This window comes from Prionailurus viverrinus, chromosome E3 (genome assembly GCF_022837055.1).
Source record: "Prionailurus viverrinus isolate Anna chromosome E3, UM_Priviv_1.0, whole genome shotgun sequence".
NCBI lineage: Eukaryota > Metazoa > Chordata > Mammalia > Carnivora > Felidae > Prionailurus > Prionailurus viverrinus.
This window is the reverse complement of record NC_062576.1, coordinates 10,825,954-10,846,228: the sequence shown is the minus strand read 5'-3', so window position 1 is coordinate 10,846,228 and position 20,275 is coordinate 10,825,954. Positions and strand designations below refer to the sequence as shown.

Sequence of the window (20,275 nt, the reverse complement as noted above, 5' to 3'; positions counted from 1 at the left end):
ATAATTTGCATGACTGTTCCCACCCCACCCCCCAAGGTACTATTTTTTTCAAATTGTAAAAAATCTCAGTTGTACATAAGTGGAAAGAATGATGATGCAGTGAACTTCCCATATCCACCACCCATCTTAAGTTTTACCAACATACGGCCATTCTGGTGTCCTCTTGTGTTCCCACCACCCTCCCCCATTCCGGTGGTTGAAGCAAATCCCTGATGTCGTGTTACAGGGGTTGGGGGTGACTCAGCTCCTGTGATTGGTGGTCTCGTGTGAAAGCTTCCATTGAGAACAGTTGTGTGTTGGGGTGCCTGGGTGGCTTGGTTGATTAAGCATCCGACTTAAACTTTTAACTTAAAAAAAAATTTTTTTTTAATGTTTATTTACTTTTGAGAGAGAGAGAGTGTGAGCCGGGGAGGGGCAGAGAGAGACGGAGCCACAGATTCCGAAGCAGGCTCCAGGCTCTGAGCTGTCAGCACAGAGCCCGACACGGGGCTTGAACCCATGAACTGTGAGATCACGATCTGAGCCGAAGTCCGATGCTTAACTAAGCCATCCGGGCACCCCAAACTTAACTTTTTTTAATGTTTTACTTATTTTTGAGAGAGAGAGTGTGTGAGCAGGGGAGGGGCAGAGAGAGAGGGAGACACAGAATCCGAAGCAGGCTCCAGACTCCGAGCTGTCAGCACAGAGCACGATATGGGGCTCGAACCCATGAACTGTGAGATCATGACCTGAGCCGAAGTTGGACGTAAATTTTTTTTTTTTTTTTTTTTTTTTTTTTTTTTTTTTTTTTTTTTTAAGAAAAAGAAAACAGCTGTGTGCCGTGCTGGCTCCTGCCCTGTGGGCTCGAGGACAGAGCGTCCCAGCAGCTTGCCTCCTGTGTCCCCACTGCCGCAGAAACACAGATGGTGCTGGAACAGCCAGGCAAGCCCATGAGCCTTTCTTTAAATCCTCTCCCGGCCCAGGGTTGGCCACAGCGGCTCTAAAGCTCCCTTCCACTCTGCCATTCCTCCCAGGCAGGTCTGTCACCTGCCCGGGCCACAGTGTTGAATGGGACACTGAACTGACACAGGGAAGGCTCCCACGTAACTGGCTGTTTGGGTTAGGGCCCCAATTAGGGGAGAAAAAGAATTAAGGTCCTCAAAACCTACAAGGTGAGGTTTTAGAAAAACATAGTTTCTCCATCTTATTTTTCATCTGGAGCTTCCATGGTCCCTGTGAGGTTTTGGGGGAGGCCCAGGGTCCAGAGGGTTCCCCACACCCAGTAACCATGGAGCCCAGAGCCCCCGCCGCACCCCACTCCGTCTAAGCCTGTGAGATCAGGACTCCTGGGTGGGAAGTAACAAGTGGCCAACGATTGTTGTCATTTTTCCTTCTCGTTTCCCAACCTGTGGCACTAACTTATGGAAAGAGGACTGACCCTGTGACCAGGTCCCTGTCCCCAGCATACCCTCTCTCTCTCCATCCCCTGACCTTGGCCTGGGGCGGGGCAAGGCCCCTTTCCATGAAGCAAGAGGCTTGACTTTCATTCCCTTAGAAGGTTTTTGCATGAAGCAGAGAAAGCAGACATGAGAATTGCTACTTTTAAATGAAAATGGTCTATTGGGATGTTTCAGTTGAAGGAAGCATCTCGTTTCTCTGGCTGTGGCTTTTCTGACTCAGAAGGTCCCTTTGGGCCCCTGCCCTTCCCATGAGACAGCTGTGTTTCTGCCCAATCAGCTCGGCCGCGCGGCTCCGCTCCTTCGGAAACGTGACGCGCTCTGTCCACAGCAGACGTCCCCACTGGCTGCGTGAAGTTCCCTGCAGCCTGACTTCTTCCAAGTGAACCGAGGCCCAAAGAAAGGAGCGTCGGGGCTCCCCTAACTCTGCTGAAATTACATGTAATGCTTCTAGGAGGCGAGACAGATCGGATCTCTGCCTGGAGATGTGGATTATTAAATACGGCTCCACCTATATAAATTAACTGTACAAGCTTATGGACCCCGAGGAAGAGCCCAGCAGCCGGCATTGGTTAGCACTTTGGAACCTGAATCCAAAGCAAAAAGCACAGGAGTACCAGTGATGCACGATGTTCTAGACGTGGGGACAGGGATGCAACTTGCCCTGAATCTTGACATCCGATCGCGGCAGGGGCTCTGGGCTCCCGTGGGAGCCGGGCGGGGGGCTAGGGGGTGATTCCACCTGTAACTGTCCTTTCCCCACCGGTCCCCCGCGGCCTGGTGGCTGGTCCTCAGACGTGTCAGCGCGTCTCCCAGGAGTAACCGTGGGGGGTCTAGCGGTTGAGCAAGTCAGAGAAGTGACCTTTGGGGAGGCGGTAAATAGTCCTCTGAGCTTGGTGGTCCCCTCGGCTCCTTGAACGAAGATGAAAAGGTTTGTTACAAGGAAAAGGGTTGCCTCGACAGCACTCTGTTCCCTCGGCACCAGGGTGGCTGGGTCAGGGTCAGGATGGGTGGAGATGGTCAGCGTTCAGCCCCCTTCCTGCCCTGCAGGCTGAGCCCACCCATCAAGCTGCCTTCCTTCCCTTGGAAATCCTGACTGTGCTTATCGATGCCGCCCGGCTGGGGTTAACCTGCACAGGGACGCCCTCTGCCCTGTGACCCGCACTCACCTTCGAGGCGCATCCTCTCCCCTCCCACCCAGAAGGCACCTGCCAAGAGCGTCTGCTCTAACTCAGCCCTGCTTCTGCCTCGCCTGGCACAGCCCTTCCGCTAATTCGAGTCCAGGGATTGTGTCACTCCAGCCTCCAAGCCACCGTGGGCACCGGCCGTGGAGTCGGCCCCCTGTGCCGGACGGGATGCTGGACACAAAGGTTCCATCCAGCCGCAGCTGGACCCCAAGCCCGAACCCACTGTGTCGTTTCTGCCACCCTAACCTACCTCACAGCATTGTTTCTTTCAGCTCAGAAACCTGCACAGCGTTCTGGCTCCCGCCCCACATCTCTGCTTCTCTGCTCCCTCGCTCCCCACTCTGCAGTGGAACTTCCGGAATGTTCTCCACTCCCTGTCTTGTGCCCTCAATTCCATTCTCTTCTCAGCATCCGGGGATCCTCTTTCCAGTCTCCCAGGCCGCCCCCTCTCCCATCCCAGAAAACCCAGGTGCAGGCCGCGTGGCTGGCCGCGCCTCCCCATCGTCAGACCCTCTGGGCGCACCGCTGCCCCCCTGCAAATCTTTCCCCCAGCGGGGCGAGGAGGGAGCCCCCACAGCTGCCCTGGCCTGCCCCAGTCCCACGACCGCAGGGCTTATCACCCCCTAACATGCCTCTTCCTTTCCTCTCTCAGCCTACAGCCATCTGTGAAATCTCTCCCACCAGAGTGTAAATCCTGAACGGTCAGGGATTTGGGTGGATTTTTTTCTTCCCTTCAGGTTTTATTTTTAAGTAGGGGCACCTGGGTGGCTCAATCGGTTAAGCGTCCAACTCTTAATCTCAGCTCAGATCATGATCTCATGCTTTGTGAGTTCGAGCCCCATGTCAGGCTCTGCACGGACAGTGTGGAGACTGTTTGGGACTCACTCTCTCTCTCTCTCTCTCTCTCTCTCCCACTCTCTCTGCCTCTCCTCTGCTCATGCCCCCCCCACCCCAAGAATAAATAAATTTTTTAAAAAGTTTAAAAATTTTAAGTAATCTCTACACCCCCTGTAGGGCTCGAACTCACCACCCTGAGATCAAGAGTTGCACGCTCCACCGACTGAGCCAGCCGGGCACCCATGAGTGGATTTTATGACTGTGTCTGCGGCGCTTAAGGCCGACTTGCCCGCGGCAGGTGCTGGGAGGTATGGTTGGGGGAGGGGCAGTGGCTGAGCTCTCTGTGCCTTCGGGGCACCACGAGAGGGTACATGTGAACATTCAGCCCCACGCTGGCTGACCGAGCGGGTGCTTCGCACGGCCCAGCCACGACCGTCATGGGCACCCTCCTCTGTCTCCAGGTCCCACCCCTGTCCCTGTGTCCCTCACATGCCGTGTCCCAGTTGCACCGTTTTGCCAGCGAGGCAATAGTCCCAGAAGGTGAAGTCACTCGCTCAGGATTGCGGAGACCCACCCGGGGCCCACCCCGTCACCCCACAACTCACCAGCACCCCCGGCCGGACCCCCCCACAACAGCCTGAGGCCCTTGTGCCTGCCGTGGAGCTGTCCCCTTGCCGGGCCTGCCACGGGAGCCGGGGGCGGGGTGGGCACGGGCTGCTCAGGGGGCCCAGCACCTAGGGGCGCGGTCCCAACACCCGACAGAGCCTCCCCCCCATTTCAGCACCAGGGGTGCCACCCCTCAACCCCCTCCGGGGCCCCCACGTGGCTCCCCCAGCCCTGTTTTTTTCCCCTTGGGATGGGGCCTCTCAGGCCTGTGAGGCCCACCGCCCTGGGAGAAGGGGCACCTACCTTCCAGGCCCTCGCTAGACTTCTGTGGCTGCCACGCTCTCGTTCACGTAATCGGGCTCCTCGTCCGGGCTTCCTGCCAGCGACGGGGACACCTCCCTCAGGCCTTGCTCTGCGGACCAGGGGGCAGACGGTTCGCACGTTCACACCCACGCCCGTCCCCCCAGCCAGAGGCTCGGGCCCAGACCCCCAGAGGCTGCAAAACAGCCTGCGGGAAATGCCACACTGAATAGTGTGTCAGTCTCATCCCTGCGGTTCGCCGGAGATTGGCCTGTGGGGGGGGCTGCCGACGGTGTTCGAGGCGTCTGCGGCCACCAACGGGCCAGAGGCGTCGCTGCACAGTCAGCTGCACCGGCTGCAGGGGAGCCCTCCCGGCCTGGCCCTCCCGGGTCAGACCCCGACTCTCCCTCCCTCGCCCACCCCCGCCCACCGGACCCTCCCAGGCCAGGCCCCCCCCCCCCCGCAAGCCTGCTGAAGCTGACCGCTCCGGAGCCCCTGCCCTCCAGACACGTACCCACCACCCTCCTGGACTCCCGCCACTGCCGGATGGAAGCTGAGTTCTGATAGTCCTCAGATCCTTCGTCCCCTGCAGGGAGACACCGAGAGAGGGGCTGGCCCAGGCCTCAGGCCGGCAGGGGCGCCTGGGTTCCTTCTGTGCCCCGTGCTGGACGGCCCCTCAGGGGAGGAAGGGGTCCTGTCGGTGCATCTCACTAGGGCCGGACCCCCGGGGCCCCTCCAGGCCTCGAGCAGTGCTTTATCCAAAGGCACGAGAGCTGAGGTGAACCTTCGGGTTTCGAGGCAAGTGGTGCCTTTGAGCAACAGGGGCCTCGGATCTCAGCCGAGGAGGCTGGCCTCCCTGCCAGCTCCCGGGACTGGCAGCCTCACCTGACTCAGTGTCCTTCCGCTTGCAGATGAGCACGTTCTCGTACGAATTGGCATCATCATCGTCTGCCGGGGAGAGGAGACGGGGCTGTGGGTGCCGGTCGGCCCTGCCCGGCAGGCCGGGCTCTTCCTCCCTCCCTCCCTCCCTCCCTCCCTCTGTCCTGCCTTTCCTCTGTAGGTGACCGGTCCTGCCAAACCCTCAGCCTCTGCACCGACCCCCCCCTCACCCCCCCCGGGGGGCTCCCGAACATTCTCCTGGACAAGCTTCTTCATTGACACTGGCCTGGCTTCAGCAGCCACCACCCTGAGCTCCTTCATTGTCTTCTGAGGTCCCCCCCCAGATGCACCGGGGAGAGGGGAGTAGGGCTCAGGCTGCAATCAGGCAGTTGGCTAGTTGGGAGGGAGGGAGGGAGGCCCGTTGCTACCGGGAAGTGAGGGGCAGGGATTGCGGCTGGAGGCCACGGAGAGGCGGCTCCGGGCCTAGGCTGGTCCTGAAGCAGTACCTCTGGGCGGGGCGGGGCGACCCCAGGCCTATCAGAGCCTGGCACCCCCTCAAGGCCCCCCGTCAGGGGCAAGCTGAGCTCTAACTGCTGGCCCACTGCCTGCATCCATCTGTGTCAAAGATGGGCCCCCCCCCTCATCTCTGGGGGCCCTCCCTTACTCAGAATAGCTGAGGTGGGTGCAGGGGGCGGGGAGAAGACCCTCCTCTCTACCCACCACAGCCCCACTCCCCAGCATGGCCCAGGCAGGAGCCAAGATGCAGGAACTGGCCTCAAGCCCCAGACCCGAGCACCTCTCAGCAGGCACTGCCCTCCCTCGCTCCTCAGTTTCTTCTTCTGTGAACCAAAGGTGTTAAGGGCCTAAGATTCTGGCATCTTCAGAGCCCGCAGGGCTCAGTGTCGGTCAGCCCGGCCGCCCTGCCCAGGGCCTTTCTCCGAGGTCCCACGTGTACCCATCGGTTCCTGCCCAGTCCCGAGGGGGGGGCCTGCACGACACGGGGGCTCAGCCTTCCCCGCTACCTCTGCCCCCAGCTCCCCCTCTGGTTCCCTCACCTCTGCGGCCCACCACCCTGTCCCCTCTCTGCCTCCCTACTGCGCTCCTGGGCTCTGGCCCCCGAGCTCCCCAACTCCGCCACCCGTCCAGACCTAGGCCCAGCCTCCTCCTCCACGTTCTTCCCACCGCCTCTGGCCCGGGGAACGTGGCTTCTGAAGTTTCCCACCTCCCCTTTTTCCCCCTCCTCCGCCTCACCTTCCAAGGGCTTCTGGAACTGCCCCCAGTTGTAATAGTGCGTGGCAATGGGGTCTCTGGCAAGAAAACACAGACACAGGCCGGTTGCTGGGTAGGCGGGTGATTGGGGTGGGAGCATCACGGGGGACAGTGAGGCCAGGCCTGTTCCAATATATTGTTCCCCCGGGGGCTCGTGGGGGCTGGGCCAGGCTCTCCCCTGGTCCCTCCGTCCCTGAGCCACCCAGCCTGGCTCCAGCCATCCCGACTTGTCCCCCTCTTCCCTGGGGAGCAGTGTGCCCATCTGTGAGATGGAGACATCCCTGAGGGCCCTTCCTCCCTGGGGTTTTTGGAACTTGTCTCTAGGCGATGTGGGATGAGTCCCCCCAGACAAACCCTCCCTAGAGCAGGGCCATGTCCCTGTCCCCACAAAGCCATAACCACCTGAGGGGCAGAGCCTGCCTGGGCCAGTGGGTTCCGGGGCAGGAAGTCTTCCTAAAGGGGGAAGCTCAAAGCAGGGGTGGGTGGGGGCGGGGATGAGGGGCCAGGGCCCGCAGAAGACCACTCACATGAAGGCTCCATCAGATCCTCGTCTGCTTCCTGCAGGAGGAGGCGAGAATTAGGCCTGAGCCCCGGGCTGTGGGCCCCACTGCAGCCCCCACTTCCCCGGATGCCACCCACCTTTGCTGAAGTTCTCCAGGTACCTAGAGGACGCAGAATCTGGAAGAAAGGCAGGCTCGTGGCTTCCTCCCGTCTCGGCCCCACTCCCACCCCCAAGGAAGGGCCTTCCAGACCCAGGTGTTTCCTACCTTCGTAGCTTTGCACCTGCTCTCTGTCCCCTCCCCCCAGGCCTCCTGGCCCAGCACCTCAGGGGACCCCCCCCCCCACTGCCCACGTGTCTCAGTCCCCCCTCACCCCTGCCCCCACCCTGTGTCTAAGGGCCACTCACCCTCGACGCTGGGGGAGAACCGCAGAAGCTTGTCCTTCCTGCAGGAAAGGGGGAAGGGAGGGGCTGAGGAGGGCTGGGTGGGGAGGAGGCCTTGGGGTTTGTGAACCACAGCCCCCTGGCCCCCTCGTGGAGCCCTCAGAATCCGGCTCTGGGGCTCCGAGGTTCAGGGAGGGAGCGAGGTCTTGGCCGGAGCTCAGCCAGGTGGGGACCGCAGGACCCTCCTTCCCATCACCTCCTATGGGTTTGTGACCCCTCTGGGCCTGGGGTCAGGGGCTTATGCCTACCTTGTTGGTGCCACGTCAGAGGCTGTGTCCAGCAGGGGCCCTGGCCAGGCCTGCCTGACCACTGCGAAGGACAAGGGGGTGTTGGCTGGAACCCCAGACCAGCCTGCCACTTACAGGCCCCTCACTCCACCAGATCAGGCCTGGCCACCACCTCAGAACGATGGGGACAGATATGGACACCCCCAACCCTGAGCCCAGTCCCTGGACCCTTCAGTTTGGGGACTCACAGGAATAGGTCCGGGCCACCGCAAAGTTCTGTGCATTCTCTTCCCTGGAAACACACGGAGCTGTGCTGAGCCAGCGCATGGCCTCCCACAGCCCAAGGGACAGAGAGACAGGAGAGATGGACAGACAGGGGCGAGGAACGGAGAGGGCAGGGACAGACCAGGGTGAGAGTGATCCAGGGCTCCCTGATGCCCCATTCTCCGGACTGCTCCCCAACCCTGCCCGCCGGGTGTCCACCCTTCTCGCACGGCCCCAGGCTGGAGCCAGCTGTCTCCACAGCCTCCCCAGGAACCCCGGAGATGGTCAGGAGGGTCTGTGGGCGGGGGCTGGGGAGGCGGCCCCGAGATTCTCCGGTGAGGGTCAGGTGGCTCTTCAGAGATCTCAACCGGCGGTAACTTCAGTCCCTTTTGAGATGTTCCAACCCACCATTTGCTCCCAAATACCTGGTGAGGTAACTTCAAAGCCAGACACAGCGAGGTGTCCAGCCATCACCCCCGTGTCTTCTTTTTTTGAAACGGGTCTCTGATTTTTATGGAGGCCCATCTAAAAGACTGTATTTCCCAGTCTCTCTCGTGCCTAAGCACGGCCCTGTGATTAAGCCCTAGTCAATGAGACGCAAGCCAAGGTTGTTGGGACCTCCAGGAAAACGCCTTTAAAGGAGGCACTGCCAACAGGGGTGCACCCTTTTTATCCTGGTGCTTCATTCTTACTACTGCCTGGAACACAGAGATGAGGGCTGGAGCTCTGGCTGCCATTTTGGACCATGAAGCTCCCTGGAGAGCAGAAGCCACCACTAAGGGTGGGAGGGCAGGTTGGCTAAACATTAAAGCCTTTGGGGCTCCTCCTCTGGACCGGAATGGGTATCTGGCCCAGGCTTCCAGGAGCTCCTGGAAGGCTGAGGGGTCAGGGTGACCTGATTTAGGAGGGCTGTCGTAACTCCACAGGAGAGAGTCAGGCGTGGCTTCCCACGGGAGCTGGGCCTGGAACACACAGCGGTCACTTCACGTAGGCTGGCAGGATGGAACCCAAGTGAAGTGGGTTCTCCTCCTGTCCAGGCCCAGTTTCCACTTCCCACCATGACAAAGTTTCACTTCTGGCTCTAACTCAGTCAGGGGCCCCGAGTGGGCAGGCACTGAGAGAGGAAGGGAGACAGGAGATACGGAGGAGGCCTGCCTTGGGGCAGGGGTGTGGGAGGCACCAGTGGGGCCCAGGTCCCCCACCCAACCCTCACCCCTGTGGAGCCTGTGGGCTGGAGATGCAGGGGAACAAGTGGTCAAAAAAGCCGGGAAAAGTCTAGTCCTGGGCCCAGGGCTGGGTGTGGATGGGGACACTCTATTTTCAAACTTCATTGTGGTTTTTCAGTTGCAAAAGGAAATGAGAAAGCGTGTGTGCGCAGTCGTAGGTGAGTTCCTTCCCCGGGCGGGCACACGGTGCCGCATGTGTGAGAAACACACGCATGAGCAAGAATGTGGGGGGCGTGTGGGTGTGAGTGGGCACGCCGGCCCGTGCACAGGTGTGCACGCGGGTCTCAGCGCAGGGGGTCTCTCCCGGGTCTCAGCCCAGGCCCGCCGTCTGTCACTTTCCTGCTCAGTGTAAGGACACCAGTGGCCCCTGCCCTCCTGACCTGGGCTGTCCTTGGGCCACACCCCGGTCTGCAGCGACCGGCACCTCTGACCCTCCCAGCGCTCGCCTGTCCCCAAAGTGCCATCCGGCCTGGGGCCAATGACCCCGTTTCACCTCTCCCCCTAGCTCCCTGCTTCCGGCTCCTCTGTGGCTCCCCCGGGCCCTCAGGACAAAGGCCACAGCCTCCGCCCCCTCGCCCAGCTCACGTCTCTCAAGAGAGGCCTGTACCTGCCACTTCAGCCCCAGAAGACTGTGTCCACCCCGGTCCTCGGTGGGCAACGGCCCGCACTGTTCTCTCTCTGGAATGTTCCCTTTCGCCTTCTTTCTTTCTTCAGATCCTCCCCACCCCCCCCACCACCCCCACCACCCCCCCCCCCCCCCCCCGCAGGCCTCCTGATTCCCCCAGGACACGCCCACATCCTCCTGGAGCTCTGAGCTCTGTGAGCCTTTCTTCCAGGGGAGACCTGTACCCTGCTTTGCTCTGCGCCTGGTCTCGGTTCCCCACGTGGCCTAGGAGGGCAGGACTCTTGTGTCCGACCCCAGCACCAGCACAGCGGCCTCCCCTGGGCTGGGGGCAAGGGGAGGACCTCTGGGCAGGCAGGCTGTCCCTCCTCCCAAGGCTGGACTGCTCAGGACCCATTGGAGGAAGGAGGCGGGAAGGGGTGAGGGAAGGGGGGCGGGGACACCCAAGGGGCTGCCCCTGTGGAGGCCCACAGCCAGGGCACCCCAAGTCACTGGGCTGGGGACACCTAAGCACTCACAGGCTCCTCTGCTCGTAGATCTTCTCAGACTTCTTCACCACTGCAAGAACAAGACCAGATCATCAAGCGTCCCAATGCCAGGGTGGGCACTGAGCTCTGAGATCCCCCCATCTTGTCTCCCCTGTGCCCTGGGCAGGCCCCAGATGGGACATGCGACACGGCCGGCCAATCGCCGCGGGCCACCTGTCACTGATACGGTGTCTGCTCTCTGGGAGAGCAGAGCATGAAGGTCCATGCTGCAGGCAGCACAGAACATCTCCACCCTTTTTCCAGAGCATTCCCCTGCCCCAGACCCCTTGACCCAGCACAACCAAAGCCCCACAGTGACCCAGACTCATGGTCTTCAGGGCTGGTTTAGGGTTTCATCCCTGCCTCGTCGAAGCCTGTCTTTCGGTCCACCCAGCGCGGCCAGGTCTGGGTACACCCTTGTCCCCCGCTGTGCTGTTACCTGGGCGGGAGCAGCGCACGCACAGGCTGGCCACCGTCCCCAGAAGCAGCAGCAGGGCCGCCCCCGGCCACAGCAGCTCGGCGTCCACGTTCATGTCCGCTCCTAGCCACTCGTCCTGCAGGGCTGCAACGTGGATCATCCCGTGACCGCCCCTCCAAGGTCCTGCCCAGCCCCACACCCTCGGATTTCCAGACCCCCTGTCCCGACAGCCCCACGGCTGAGCCCAGGCCCTGGGAGCACCGGCTCCCCCACCCTGCCCTAGCAACGGGTCAGGCTGGAATCAGCCCTGGAACCACCTTGCTCCCTCATCTGACCCCAAACCCGCAGTCCTGGCCCCAGGGCCATCACCGACACTTGGTTAAGTGCTGGAAGGTTCTGGGGACCAGACAGCACCATGTGCATGTGCCCTATATATGCCTTTGCTTAATCCACACAACTGCCCTCCCAACATTTCACAAATATAAAAACTGAGGCCGGAGGGGCGCCTGGGTGACTCAGTCGGTTGAGCGTCTGACTTTGGCTCAGGTCATGATCTCACGGCTGGCGAGTTCGAGCCAGACGTCGGGCCCTGTGCTGACAGCTGGGAGATTGGAGTCTGCTTCGAATTCTGTGTGTCTCCCTCTCTCTCTGCCTCTTCCCCACTCATGCTCTTTCTCTCTCTCTCTCAGAATGCATAAACATAAAGAAAGAAAAAGAGAGAGAGAGAGAGAAAGAAAAGAAAGAGGAAGGAAGGAAGAGGAAGGAAGGGAGGAAGGGAGGAAGGGAGGGAGGAAGGGAGGGAGGGAGGGAGGGAGGGAGGAAGGAAGGAAGGAAGGAAGAGAAGGAAGAAAGGAGAAACTGAGGCTGGAGATCCCAGCTGCAAAGTAAAAAGTCAGGACTCAAACTCCAGCCTCGGGGCCCTAAGTCTGGCTCTACCCTGTCGCCTCCTGTAAACCCAGCTTTGCTTCCTGAGCTCGGTCCACGGCCCCTTCGGCACCGGAGCCCCGGCAGCCGCCACCCAGCCTAGGGCGTTTCTCGGCCCCTATCAGGAGCGGGATCTCCTTTCCTTAAGCACCAGGGGGGTCCTGAGGGCATAAGGGGAAGAAGGGTGCGCGGGGCAGAGAGGCCCGGCGGGCTCCCGCTGCAGCTGGCCGCGGGAGGTGCCGGGAGCGTCGCGGGCTGGAAGGCGGACTCTGCAGGGTGAGGAGACTCTGAATCCCGCCTGGCCTCGGGCCACCGCTTGGTCAGTGGCTGGTCCCAGCCGCGGAGCCACGCTGGGACTGCCAGTCCTTGGCGAAGCCACGGGCGGCCACGCACCGGGGCCCGGGGAGTGCCCTGCTGAGGGGGTTTCCGGGAAGAATCACCTCGAGTGTGGAGACGGTCTCCTGGCAGTGGCCGGGGGACGCGGCTGAGGGGGCGACAGGGCGTCTCCGAGGGGGCCCTGCCCCAGGGCGGGCACGCGGAGCCCACACCGGCTCCCTATGCATCCTGTGCACACCTGTTTCCCCCCTGCCTCCGCCACCCGGGGGGAGGGCTTCTCCCCACTTTACAGCCGGGGAAGGCGAGGCCGGGGGAGAAGCGGAGCCTCGTACCGCCCGGCTCCTGCCCTGGGCTCCCCGAGGCCTACACCGCGGCGGCCGGCGGTCCCTTTCGCCTCTCCGGGCTGCCTCCACCCTTGTGGCAAAAATGACCAGGAACCTCCACGCCACACGGGGCCTCCGTCGGGGCCCTCACGGAGAAGCCACCCCTCCTTCCCCAAACACCGAGTGAGTCAGTGGCGGCACGAGCGTCGCCAAACCTCAGGACGGGGCGGCCCCGCCACCCCGCGACGTTGCCCGTGTTGATCCCCGCCCTGTCAGAGCCGGGGCGCTGCCCTCCCGGCCTGCACAACCTCCTCCCCGCAACCCCCCCCCCCCCCCCGCCCCACCTTGGGCCGCCCGCCCCAGGGCACTTCAGGCTGTGTGGGGTTGGGAGCACCTGGTCGTGGAGGGAGGACCCCAGCTTGTGCCTGTTTGTCTCCTGGCCTCGGTTTTCTCATCTACAAAATGGGGATCGACGCAGTGCCTTCCTCAAAGCACTTTCGGCAGATGATAAACAGTCTGGCTCACCGGCCGGGCTTCCGGAAGAGAAGCGTGCGAAGGGCCTTATTTCTGGCCGGCTGGTTTAGAGAACTCACTCGTGCTCTTGCGGCCTGGCGGCGGAGGCCCAGGACCTGGCCTGCTGACCTCTGTGGCCGTCCCAGGGAAGGGGGACCCTCGACCGCAGGGCATCCTGGCCACCGGGGCGCCCTCTTGCTTCCTGGACCCGGCTGTCCGGGGACAAGCAGCACGGTCGGGGCTGGGGTGGGGGGGCATCCTGGCCCACCCCCGTCCCCCTGGCACTGGCTGAGGGAAGGAGGGGGAGCCCGAGAACACAGCGTGTGTCTGCCTCTGCTGTGGAATCCCAGCCTCACTGGCCTTTGGCAGCTCGGAGGTGCTAGTGTGGGAGTTTGGGGGACACAGCTGGATGACAACCACGACTCGCCACCATCAAGGTCCCCATGGAACGGGAAGGGGCAGCCACAGCGTTTTGGGGGCGGGGGGTGTTGCAGTGAATAGTGCGGGGTAACCCTACCAGAACCGTCCCGCCTGGTCCCCCAGACACACCGGCCTGAGCCCCGCTCCACCGCCCCATGGGGGCCATCGTGCCGGGACCCCGGGGCGGGCTGGGATCTGGCCCGGCCCCTCAGTTGTCACAGACGCGCCAAGTGTCACTTGGGAGATGCCGGCTCCCTTCATCCAAAGGAGGAGAGGGAGGCCCAGAGAGGCAGGCACTCTGTCCGAGTTCCCCCAGCGAGCCCGTCAGCAGAACCAGGACCCCAGCTCAGGCAGGGCTGGCTCCAAAGGTCACGCTCCTGTACCCCTTTCTTACAATTCTGTTTTTAAGAAGCATGAAATATTTTTTCAAAGAGAGGCCCCCAGACTGAGCAGATCTGCCCTCCGGCCGGGCTTTCCCACCCAGGCCCCACGAGCTGGTGGGCGCAGGATGAGGGTTGGGGGAGGAGGCTGAGCCCCCAGGAGAGGCAGGCCCAGGGGCCCCAGGAGGGCCCCAAGGGGCAGGCAGGGCTGGGTGGGGTGGGGAGGCGAGGCGGCCTGTGGCCCACAGGCCGAGGTGCCGCGGGCCAAAATAGCACAAAGGGAAGTGCGCAGTTTTCAGATGAACAAGGTTTGCAACAGCCCTCGGTGGGAAAGCCCTCAGGGCCGGGCAGGCCAAGCCTGTGTCCCAGCCTCCCGCCCCATCTCCCAGCCCTACCTCCAGCCGTAGATGGGGAAACTGAGGCCTACCAGGGCGGCAGGGCAGACTAGGGGGCAGGAGTGGAGCGAGAGATTCGGATCTGGGCCCTGGGAAGGCTTTATCCGCTGGGCTCTGCTCTGGTGCCTGTTCCCTTTCCCATTAAATCCTGGCCTTCAGATAAGGCCGACCCAGGGACCTCTAACGGAGGCTCGTAATGCTTAGGAGGCCAGTGTGGGGGCCTGGGCAGCCCTTGTTCCGGGGCAGAGGTGGGGAATGGTGACGGCCAAGGTCAAGGCCGGTGGGGGGGGGGGGGGATGGTGACAGAGCCGGGCACAAGCAGGTCCCCAGGGCCTACGGCCTCGCAGAGAGCAGAGAGCTGGAGCGCCAGGCTGGTGGCTGGGTGGGGGCGGTGGGAGGGCTGCTTCCATCTGGCCTGAGACAGGCCCTGGGCACGCTTGCCTGTGGAGTCCCACCCGTCCTCCCATAGCCCGGTGGCAGGGATGTTACAGTCCCACTTTACAGACGAAGAAACCAGGGCTCGTGGGCCTGGCCCCTCACGGGTCTCTGGAAGCGACAGGACCCGCAGGGGCTTCCCAGGCCCTCGTAGGCTGGACTGGGGAAAGCAAGGGTGGGAAGGCGGCCAAGAAACAGGCTGCCCCTGGGTGCCGCAGGGTGCCGCAGGGTGCCGCAGGGTCCCAGAGGGAGCACTTCCCAGCCAGGGGCGCCAGGGCAGGACCAGGGCCCAGCGACTGGGCATCTCCCCACCCCACCCGGCAGGACCCCCCCAGCACTCCCGCTGGGCCAGTGGGGCCACTCCTGCCTCCGTGGGGAGTTCAGTGGGAGCCAGCCTCCGGACCCCTGGCCCTGGGCCAGGCTCCAGGCACTCCTGGGCAAGACTTACCTGACAGCTGGGGGCTCCTCACTGCGGCCACTTCATCCTGAGCCCACACACCTGCCCGAGCTGACGCCAACGCCACAGACTCTGGCGGGCAGCAGGCAAGGCAGCGGGCTTCCTGTCAGCCCCTGAATCATCCCTCACACATCCGCTGCTCTGCCGGACAGGCTCTGCTGTTAACAGACGGAGACACAGAGACACTCGCAGAGACAGGGAGAGACACCGAGGGACGAGGGGAGAGAGAGAGAGAGACGGACGCAAGCAGGTGCGGAGAGCACACACACACACACGCACACACACACACACGCACGCACTAAATACACACATGTAAACCCAAGTCACACAGAGAGGAAGAGACATACACAGAGGGACTGGGAGAAAGAAGGAAGTGGGGTGCACACACACACACGCACACACACACAGGCAACCAGAAAGTAGGAAGAGATGGAAAGACCCACACACACACTTCAAGAGGGAGCAGCACACAGAAAAAGGCACACAGGCAGGGAAAGGATGAGAAACAGACACACACATGCATACACATGTACAGAGTGTCCTTTCTCCTCCAGAGACAGGCAGAGCCTGAGCTTGAGATTGACCGACACAGAGACCCGCAGACTCTGAGAGACGCACATAGGGAGGGAGAACGAGAGAGAGGCACCCAGGGAACGAGAGTCCCAGGGAATGAGACACGCTCTCACGCGCACACACCGTGCACGCTCCCGTGGAACGTGGGACAGAGGGACGCACGGCAGGTGTGCGCTGGGGCAGACAGAACAGCGCTGCAGCCCGCCCGCCATAGGCGTCAGAAGCAGCAGGACAGGGAGGTGAGCCGGAGGACACAAGGGCGGAGATGATCCAGGAGCCACGGCTCACAGCCCCCCACCCCCGCCCTGATCCCGGAGACCCAGAGACCCCTCCCGCGGCTGCTGCCCCCATGCCTATACCCCGTCCACTTCAGGGACTCCACACTGGCTCCTGGGGGACCCACAAATGCACAGGTTGCTTGGGTGCCTTCTGTTACTGGGCGTTGACTTGCCTAAGGCCATGGAACTGGTAGTGGCACCCCACTCGCAGGAGACCCCAGGGAAACCCACCAGGGTCCCAAGCCTCCATTAGTCTGGAATTTCAGAGCCCAGGCCCTCCGGTCCCGTGGGCTCCTTTTGGCCAGAGACTTGGTTTCTCTTTCAGCCCGTCCCGTCCAGGCCGGGGCCAGGGCTGCCCGCGGCTGCCACCCTGTGGAGAAGATAGGTAGTGCAGCGGCCAAGCCTTGATGTGGGAGATCCCTGGGGCCTCACGCCAGGAGCTTGTCCCCCATCCAGTGCACGGTGGCACCGGGACTAAAGCCAAGTCCATCTGACTCCCAGGCCCGTGCCTGTGCGGGCGCTGCCATACTCTATTCCCCGCTGGGCCATGCTTCATTTGGTTCCCACGGTAACTGGCCCCTTTGATGTCACTTTCCTTACACAGGCAGAGAAGGCTGGAAGCCCATGGAAGCTATGCTGGATTTGAGCCCAGATCCCAAATCTCCAGCCTGTTGTCTTCTCACCACCCACAAGTGCAGGGAGGCTGGTGGCTGTGTGCCAGCGGCCCTCCATGCTGGGACCACCTGCCCGAGCCCCACTCAGACAACTGGGACAAGCTGGTGTTGGTGTCCATCGATCCCGGGACTGTGCCCCTACCCAGGGGTCTCCAGCTGGCAGAGATGGACAGAACCTCACACATCCAGTGGGAAGGAGCTATCGTCCTACATGCCTGGCTTCTGTCTCAGGCCTCAGCAATGGCAGAAGTGACCTCCAACCACTGGTAAGGTGTTAAGGTCAATCTGCGGTGGGACCTAGCTCAGACCCTCTCTGAGCCCTTTTTTTTTTTCTTTTTTAAAGTTTATTTTGTAAGAGGGGGAGAGCACAAGCAGGGAAAGGGGAGAGGGAGGGAGGGAGGGAAGGAGGGAGGGGGGAGGGAGAGAGGGAGAGAGAGAGAGAGAGAGAGAGAGAGAGAGAGAGAGAGAGAGAATCCCAAGCAGACTTCGAACCACCAGTGCAGAGCCTGATGCGGTGCTCAAACTCTCTAACTGCAAGATCATGACCAACTGAGCCACCCAAGCGCCCCTGGGGTCACAGAGGTACTAAAGGCTGATGGGAAGCTGTGGATTATCCACAGAAAAAGCACCTTGAGAAGTGTGCACGTTCTAGAAACCCCTGGAGCCAGGGGGTCTGCCACCCCCAAGCCTAAGGTGCAAAAGAGCCTCCCTTCCACTCCTCCTCCCCAGCCTTCTGACACCTACTCTTGGCTGTGAACTCACTCCCCAAAGGCACCTATTCTCATTCTTCAACCTCCCCCAACCTAAGCGACTGCTTGTTTTGCCATCTACAAGTATTTCTGAGGGGCTTTGAATCTAATGAAAGGGCCATTGCAGTCTGTCCACACCCGGGCCTAGGTCCCGTCTCTCACATCGTTGTGATCCATGAACACGCGCCTCCGGTTCATTCCATTATCCGAATGCAGCTTCTGCTGCCGTGTGATCTGTCTGGGGTACATACCTGGGAGGGGAAGGTTAATTCGATATTCAAGTTCATTCCCAAAGTGACCACCCGCTTACATGCTCATCTGTAACACGAGAGACCACAAACCCTCCAGGCAACTGGCTTGTCAGTTCATGACGTGCGCCACTTGAATGGGGTGCACGACGGTACTTTCTTTCTTCGCGGTTTACCGCGCCTTGATTTACAAGGAATGCCAGGATTGCTAGTGAGGCTGAGCATCGTTTTTTGGCCTTACTTCCTCTTTCACGAAATACCTGTTAACACCTCCCTTCTCTGTGGGGTTTTTCTCTGGACAATTTGCCGGAATTCTTTACATGTATATATATATACATATTTAAAATTTTTTTATTTACTGACGGAGAAAGAGAGGAAGCATGCTGGAGAGGGGCAGAGAGAATCCCAAGCAGGCCCCATACCGGCATTAGAGTCTGACACAGGGCTTCAACCTACAAACCGTGAGATCATGACCTGATCTGAAACCGAGCGTCTAATGCTTCAACTGAGCCACCCAGGCGCCCCTGCAGGAATTCTTTACACACCCCTCATCTTTTGTTTTAGTCTTTAACGTGTCTTTTCATTTTGTTTATATTTTGATAGAATACCTTGAAAAAATATCTAGGGGCACCGGGGCGGTTCAGTTGGTTAAGTGGCCGCCTTCAGCTCAGGTCATGATGCTTGAGTTCAAGCCCCGTGCTGGGTTGACAGCTCAGAGCCTGGAGCCTGCTTCCGATTCTGTGTCTCCCTCTCTCTCTGACCCTCCCCCACTCACACTCTGTGTCTCTCAAAAATAAACATTAAAATAAAAAAATATCTATTGAGCACACTCTTAGTTTCAAGAATATAATGCATGAGAAAGACCCTACAGATTCCAAGGCACCTTGGTGCTATTTACAGAATCTCTAGGCTACCTGAAAAGCTGCTCTGACTTCCCTCCCTCCCAATCCCGTTCAAAAAGAGAAGCTTTGAGGCCAGTAATAATGAATAATTTTATTAACGTTTACCTTGTCTCCGACAGTGAACAAAAGAACAGGTACAGGAAACAATTCTCTCTGGTCCCCAAACTGCATACCAAAGAGCCCGCCATCGTGAAACAGTTTTTGCTTTTATTTGTATATTTGGTATTTTACGCTTAGAGGGTGGTTACAGATGGGGGAAGAGATTAGTAGTAGGTTATAATTAAGTACAGTCTTCATCGTTTTGGTTCATGTTCATGACAACAAACTGCAAAAGGAAGCCTCTCAGAGGGATGTTATAAGCCTGTTGACTTCCTGTGAGTATCAAACGTCTCGCCGTTGTTCAAGACTGGCCAAGAAAGCGCAAAGGACAGACCAAAGCTCTTCATCAAAACTTGAAAGGCAGATGCGGGGAGGCCCCGGCCGGATGCTCCCAAGGACGCACGAGGGGGTCCAGCCCAAGCAACTGGCCATCCGTTAGGTCTCCCTGCAGCTCTGTGGTTTCATGGCTGTTCGTCTGGCGAACTGGGTCTGGGGAGCGTGGGGCACACCAGGTGACGGCCACCTGCGACGCACGTTGGACTGCTATCCTGTATGGAGGATCCTTTAGAGATCCCAGGATGGGACACCCTGTCGGCTTCCCCTCCCGACTTCCCAGAAAGAAAACTGGCAAGAAGTCCACTGGGCAAGACCCACCCCATTCTCCACCAGACCGAGGTGCCGTGGGCGCGCGCGCGCGCGCGCGCGCACACACACACACACACGACACCGGGCCCTGGCAGGTCCCACTGCGGTTAACATTCAAAAAACAATCCTTGCACAGGCTAGTGGCCCCACATGACCTCAGGAGCCATGTGGAATCTGAGAAGAGGGTGGAGGGAAACAACAGAGTATTTAAGGTACTACTCATGAAAAGAAACAGAGGCACGTGGCTGGCTCAGCGGGTAGAATGTGTGACTCTTGATCCCAAGGTTGTAAGTTCGAGCCCCACAATAGGCAGTTTCTCTCTCTCTCTCTCTCTAAGTAAACGAACAGGTTTAAGAATCCCTCGGGGCCACAGAGCAGTCTCACTGCACAGCAAAGGAATGCTGTTTCTAGTGAGTCTCAAGCAGGAACTGCTTTCCGGGTTACTGTTAACAGGCTCTTGCTCTCAACTAACTTCTCTACCAAGCAGCCTCCTTCAACAAGAAAACCAGGCCATTCCTTAGAATCCTGAGTCGAGTGTGGACGCCAGGCAACAATTCCAGCATCTTCCTCCTCGACCCAAATGCACACCTCCTGACCTCGCCGCTTCTGCCTCCTGCTAAGACCTCTGAGTCAAGATGGGCAGCCCCGGCTTCTGGAAGTCTGCCGTGCAAACTTCTCTCCTGAGCCCTGGAGAAACAATCTGGCCTCTGACAAAATGGGCTCTGAGAGAAGAACATTCTTAGAAACCTGAGCCCCTTATTAAAAGGGCCCAACCTGGCACTCCGTTAAATTTTGTTTCTCTGAAGGCAGTTCAAGAATAAGTAGGGGGGAAAAATGCAGAGAGAGAAACCAGGCATCAACTGTCTGTCTACACTAAACCTATTTCCAGAACATTCACAGTTGGTATAAACTTTTATTTAGGTGCTTACTTGGGGAAAGATGTGCCTTCCTCTCTTAATTCAGTTACTGAGAGGAGACAGGTACTAAAACGTTTTCGGTAATACTTAGTATTACACAAATACTACAGGCCAAGGAACAGGTGCCTGTCAAGAGAAACGCCCACAAAGTCACAGTGACATCTCGAGGGAAGCAGGGAGAAAGCTCCAGGGAAACCTCTGGAGACCCAGATGACCCCCTTCGAGGGTCTGAGCGCACCACAGGCCTTTTGAAGATGGGATCCAAG

General features: G+C 59.9%; 1 protein-coding gene across 3 annotated transcripts; it reads right to left on the bottom strand.

The window, feature by feature from the left end:
* Positions 1 to 1,576: 1,576 nt before the first annotated feature.
* Positions 1,577 to 15,217, bottom strand: LAT2 (linker for activation of T cells family member 2). Of its 3 annotated transcripts, none has more exons than XM_047837844.1 (13): positions 14,916 to 15,217; positions 10,763 to 10,885; positions 10,315 to 10,354; positions 7,933 to 7,976; positions 7,706 to 7,766; positions 7,422 to 7,459; positions 7,154 to 7,192; positions 7,042 to 7,072; positions 6,497 to 6,552; positions 5,252 to 5,314; positions 4,881 to 4,952; positions 4,370 to 4,478; positions 1,577 to 2,348 (listed from the first exon to the last, which is right to left on the bottom strand). In XM_047837844.1, exons 2-12 carry the CDS (start codon positions 10,854 to 10,856, stop codon positions 4,384 to 4,386), a joined length of 633 nt encoding a protein of 210 aa, XP_047693800.1. In that variant the 5' UTR covers positions 10,857 to 10,885; positions 14,916 to 15,217; the 3' UTR covers positions 1,577 to 2,348; positions 4,370 to 4,383. The 3 variants fall into 3 exon arrangements, with proteins under 3 accessions (XP_047693800.1, XP_047693801.1, XP_047693802.1); XM_047837845.1 differs by having other exon boundaries at positions 4,370 to 4,442; XM_047837846.1 differs by lacking the exon at positions 14,916 to 15,217 and having other exon boundaries at positions 7,933 to 8,910; positions 10,763 to 10,857.
* Between the last annotated feature and the right edge of the window lie 5,058 nt (positions 15,218 to 20,275).